We start from the raw sequence: 6,135 nt of genomic DNA on the forward strand, positions 1-6,135 counted from the left end.
TGTTAGATTTTACTGACTATTATTGCAGGCTGCTCGGAAATTGGACGTTTTCTGCGATCCCATGGTCCGTAAACTGCTTTCGTTGACGGTACATCCACACATTTGTTTACCTAAATGCAAAGATAAGTTCTAGAACTGGTACAGCGCAACATACAAAGGAAGAAACAAGCCTTGTTTCTTCCTTTGTATGTTGCGCTGTACCAGTTCTAGAATGCAATACCAACTCGCCCAATCGTCAACCCTAGTGCAAAGATAAGCACATCATGATATTGTGCAACAGTGTCTTGTTTTCATGCAGCAGCCAGGAGCTTAAGATACCTAGCCGCAACTGAATTACTGTGCTTCTCAGATATTTCACTTACTGATGATGAAATCGGGTCATGCATATTGTGACGACTTTTGCACAATGTTAGTTGCAGCAACTTTCTTCAGATATTGACACACAAAACCAGTTTCTGAACTTTATATTACAATGGCAACTTTTCAGTTATCAGTTGCGTTGTTGAAATCCGATAAAGCGGACAGTGTCCGACCCTGATTACTACCGAAAATTTTGAATAAAATTTCAAGTACTTTTATTATTTCGTTTTTTTTTTTTTAGATTGAAAAAAAAAATGAGAACGAACTTCAGTCATAAAAAAAATTTACAATCGGCTCTCCATGGAATGCGCAAATGAAGAGGGGGTCTGACATCAGGGGTTTCGTTTACAACATACACAACACATTTTATGACATAGTGGGAGTTCTTGTACCTTTCTGTACATGGAGATATCATCACAAATATATTACGATGTTAATACTAGGGGTACACCGTTGGAGTGCTCCTGCCAGGCACTTAGCAGTATTTATGAGCTGTATGCAACAGTGAGCCAGAAAATGCCTTTTCCCAATTAATTCCCATTATTTTTCCCAGTTCCTAATATTTGGCATTTTTCCTTAAATGCCATATAATACAGTGGAAGTGTCTTATTTGATAGCTGCTAGAAGAAAAAAACTTAATGACATATGCGTACCATACGTGTATGGTATATGATATGCAAAGCTCCCCCCCATTATCTTTACAGATGAACAATATTAAATTAAGTTAGATGCACCAGAAAAAATGCAGTGTTCATTCTTACGCCAATAGCCAAATTTATAGGCCAACCGTTACAACTTGTCATGCTTCCTGAGCCAAATCAGCGCTCCGCTGCTGAGAGAGTATAAAATAGCAAAAAAAAAAAAAACAAGGTTGCACTGGTTTTAAGATGCATGACAAGCACGCACCTACACATTCGTTCTGTTATTCACAATTGTGAGTTAAGCCAACAACAAAACCTTTTACACAACGAAAAAAAAAAAAACATTCGCACAAAACGTCACTGACTTTTCTTTTTAATTTTCCCCCAAGTTTTGTACTGACATACAATGCCTGGGAACACGAAAGCTCCATCATAAACACCTGCGAAGAGATGTTTTTGCACTTCATGAATGGCTGTAGTGCACTTTAAGAAACAATGACAGCGCTCAAGAATAAGCAAAAAAATACGGCCGAAGAAACACTGTAGATAATGTTTAGTTCTGTTTCATTCATTCCTGGGTTAGCGCATTATAAGCACACGGCATGCGTTTCGCGCGAGTATATCCGGATGCCTGGTTGGTGATAAGGCACCTTCCGCCTTTAAAGAACGTTTCTACGTCAGCAAGCTCATTCGATATACGAGATGTGAAAGTGTGAGCGCAAAGAAAAAATAGAAAAAAGAAAGGGGGGGGGGTACGTGAAACGTAGGTTCGCGCAACAGTTGCAAAACACTGATAAAGGACTACACTCATAGCAGACTACGTGAACACACTTGACATGCGGATATTTATTTTCGGTAGTTGATCAAGGAAGAAGGATGAGCTCACACAGAAACAATAGAAAAGAAACCAGTACAGTACATGTAACCAAGCGGGTCGAAACTCCAAGCACAAGCCAGATCGCGCAATGAGCAGGAAAACAGAGTGCTAAATGCAGACAACGACATACCGTCTTCGATGACATCTCCGATGTGCCGAGGACAACTCTGTGCGTCTCCCAACGCCGAAGAAACTTCGAACTAAGGATTTTGCTGATGACAGTGCGGCTGTGGTTGAGCCTACAGAGCTGCACATCGCCTTCATGCGTTAGTTTGAACTTGGGTCCCTGGGCGCAACAAGCAGCAGCAGCAGGCGGTGGCAACGCAGCGGGCGAACCCAGTGGCGAGCCCGGCCTCTCCGCGCTGGTTCCCGCAAGGGCTGAGCAGTCACTGCTGTCGCTCGATGTCGAGTCGACAGATGCCTGAGCTCCGCCCGTCGAGAACACATTGCGGACGAAGCCGGTATTAGCACTGGTGCCAGCTACCTCGTTGTAACTCTGATCGTCCGGTGACAGAAATCGTCGCGAAACAGAGTCCGGGACGCTACGGCTGTTGTTCGGCCGCTCCTCCATCGCTGTCGGAATGCGCAGCTTCACTCGCAAGGCAGCTAACTAAGACAGTGCGAAGACCGCATGCAGCTTAAGCGGCGACATGGGCGTACTAGGAGACATTTCGCCCATGATGAAAAGACTCCCTACGCAAAACCGTAGGAGGTAGGAGCATTACTGAACTGCGAACCGCACAAACTCGACACTACTGTCTGCCCGAATCGACTGCTGCGACTTGCGACTCGTTAGAGCTCTACATCAGCTGAAGACACAAAATCAATCACAAATTGACATTTAAGACAGTTCAAGCTTAACCTTAAAATGACAGAACTATCCGCTATCGCGCTTCCTTCGCTTCCAGTAAAGAAACATGTTCTCAACGCCGCTGCAAGTTCACCCCCTCCGTCGCCATTGTATAACAGGAAGCGCCCTTGCTCGTCGCTGTAAAGCGAATGAGAAGGATATGACGTCCGTGCGTTGCCCTTAGTAACAGCCGCGATGCAGGCGAAACCGAAACACGCGGCTTAAGGCGAGTTGCACAACCACAGAAATCGCGCGCGCGAACTAACGCTAAGCTGGGGATTACTAAAAGATACACTTGATCAGCACTCGTGCATGTCGCAAGAGCCTTAAATGTTCTAGGCGGTTACGGCGACATACGTTTGGTGCTGTGCAATTCAATCAATGCAATAATTTTCTTTGTCTCATACAATTTTTTTAAAAATTTTCTTACTTTATTCTAAATGTGCGGTACCTTGTTTTCGGAAAAGTTTAATAGTATGTGACGAGCTAGCAGTGTCCTGCCGAAGGTTTGAAGTCTCATGGTGCATAATATTCAGTAACTAGCAGCAGCCGACCATTTTACCTTGAAATCTGTCCCTCAGTCCGTTATATTTTTATTGTAACTCAATCGACTGCACTTATTGTAAAATATGCAAATGTTCCGTGATATTTCTTTGCCAAATTTGTTTAATTATTATTATTTAGCAAACAAGCACACACGGGTACATATATCCAAATATCAATGTATATGTTTAATTCCATTGACAGTGACTTGAAGCTACACCGCAAGAAACTACAATGGCTATATAAGTGAAAAAGTTAAAGAGGGCGCAAAAAAAAAAAAAAAAAAAAGACATGGACAAGAGTGAGTACCCTACTTGTATAGATGCAGTTTTGCACTGGCTCAACAAGGCAGCACAAGTATGTACCACATAATTCCTTTCTTGCGTATATATTTTTTTAAATCTTACATTCAGTCTTGTCTCTTTTTTCACACACATTTAATTTCACTTGATACCATGAACTAATTATTCCAGCACCAAAAAGCGAATTCATAAAAACGAGTAATCCAGAACATTAAGGACAATTCCCTTTTCTCATACATGGTTATCCCAAATTAGATTCAGCTTAGGCACATCTAAAATAGGTAACCTTTAAAGATTCCTTTCCCTCTTCTGGCTGCAATGCATATATATGTCACTTTATTGAAAATGATGCAAACATGTTATTATGAAGACAGTATGCTGAGCTTCCTTTCATTTACCTTTTACAAGGAAAACTAAGCAGGTATTGTAAGTTCTCTGGCTATTACAAATTTTAACAGCTCCTATTCATCTCTATAGGACTACTGCCACATTTTTAATAGCACTTTTCTTGGATTGCTGTTCATAATGAATTTTTTTTCCTCCCAATTTACTTTCAGTTGTTTAATGAATACACCAGTAAAGCAGCAGCAAGAAAGAAGTGTCAAGTGTCCTTGCCAAGCGCGTTAATCCGACACAGTCACTGAACCAATTTTGATAACACCACCATCATAGCCAAGGAAAACAATCCAATGAATGGAATTTTTATTGATCCAAATGATGGTCTGACACTGTCAACAGGAATGGTGGGAATCTACCTGTTATCTACTCTCGCTCACTAATTGATATCTTGGCATAAACTTGTATGGTCTCCAAAGTGTCTGCTTTTTCACCTCCACTTCGTTAGTGACTGGAACTTTTCAGATATTTCACCTTTCCTCCAAAACATTCAAGCAATCCACAGTTACAACGATGTGTTTTCATTTACCAAATGCAATCAGCAGTAGGATATATGGAGAATGTAAACTATAGTAAAAATACTGGACACTATATATACACCTATGGGCACTACTGGTTTAAGTATATTACATAGGTGCCAAAAATGTCCATGAATATTTGCAGGCACAAAGTTGGTCATAGTTATACTTTCGCCAAATCATTTTTCATCTATAAATAAAACATTCTAACATGTTCCCACACACAAAGCCACTGCTGCCTCCTTAAAGGTTATTCTATATCACACCATTCCAAGTCGATTTGAGACAAACAAGAGACAGTGCATAATTTATTAAAAAAAAAATGCTTGCTACATTACAGAGACATCCAACTGAGTGCTGTGTCAATTTTCTTGACAAGTAGTACTGCATATTTCAACACATTTTAGGTACACAGCCTACTTATTTTGCACCCTATGTAAAAAAAAAACGACTACCTCTGGACTCCACGATAGAAAGGAATCATGAATTAAAATATCAGCCTGCTAAATACAACAGTACTGCAAGACAAACATACAGCAGTGGATGCAACAAGTGCCTTTGAAGCTATATTGATAAAGAAAAAGAAAAAAAAAGCACTATTCTTCTCACCTCATGTGAACAAATTGTGCTGGTGACAGCCATGGGATTGTACAGCTCCTACCAATTGAAGGCATTTTCATTGCTATCGGAGACTTTGTGCCTCATTGTTTAGGTCGTGAAATTGCTTTTGAATGTATGCAGACGGAATGAAGACATGTTTAGTACGAGTACCAGCGTGTTTAAAAACACCGCAAGGAGAGAGCAATAGTCAAATGAGCTTCCTTGCAAGAGCATCCATTTTGGTATTCCAACACGTGCACCCACATCATTACTTCTTCGCACGTGCGTCCTGCAGCACGAGCATATTCACGACTTTGGTGATTCATCCCCACTACTGGGGCCTCTGAATGCTAGCAGTTGCACGATTGAAGTACCACCTCCTGGTAGCAATGATGTTGCCGTTGCAGGCCAGTGTTTCTATGAGCTATCTATTGCTGGTGAAAGATAGTGTGTGTTATTCTTTTCACTCACATGTACAGTTAAAACTAATTCTAACGAAACCCAATTTTACAAAGTTCCCAATTTAGCAAAGAAATTTCCATTTCCTGACAGGCACCCATAGGGTTCAATGTTGTAATCAACCCAAATTAACAAAACTTGTTCCGAACTTGATTTAACCAAGTTTTATGAAATAAATGAGTGAAGAAAGTGGCGATTTCTAATTTTGACATCGACAGGTTTTTATTTGAGCATGCACTCTAAGCTATCGCGTTAAAACATCTAGGCACCATGATCATAGTCCTAGCTTTATTTTGACAAGGCTGCACACCACACCCATGTACGGAACAGTGGACTTAAAACCGCCTCGGTAGGGGTGGCGGTAGTTGCTTTCGTTATTTCAAGGTTTATGCACTAGATGGCTGGATTAGCAGCAAATACAATGCCACAGTAGCTTTTGCATGCTCCTACATTACAATCAATCAATCAATCAATCTTTATTATAAAAATAAGAGCATACAGTACAGGTAAATATGCAGGAGGTCCCCAGGTTACAAACCATTACAGTTTTAGATTTTGAAGGACTGAAAAATTCCTTTTTTGATTTTAC

The 6,135-nt window shown here is 40.7% G+C and overlaps 1 protein-coding gene across 1 annotated transcript in view; it reads right to left on the bottom strand.

Moving 5' to 3' along the window:
* Nucleotides 1-2,872, bottom strand: part of LOC142561913 (C-Maf-inducing protein-like) — a 66,226-nt gene extending 63,354 nt beyond the window's left edge. Inside the window, exon 1 of the mRNA XM_075673485.1 lies at nucleotides 2,009-2,872. Within this exon, the coding sequence (XP_075529600.1) occupies nucleotides 2,009-2,449 (441 nt within the window). The 5' untranslated portion in view covers nucleotides 2,450-2,872. The remainder of the gene's footprint in view (nucleotides 1-2,008) is intronic.
* Between the last annotated feature and the right edge of the window lie 3,263 nt (nucleotides 2,873-6,135).

This window comes from Dermacentor variabilis, chromosome 1 (genome assembly GCF_050947875.1).
Source record: "Dermacentor variabilis isolate Ectoservices chromosome 1, ASM5094787v1, whole genome shotgun sequence".
NCBI lineage: Eukaryota > Metazoa > Arthropoda > Arachnida > Ixodida > Ixodidae > Dermacentor > Dermacentor variabilis.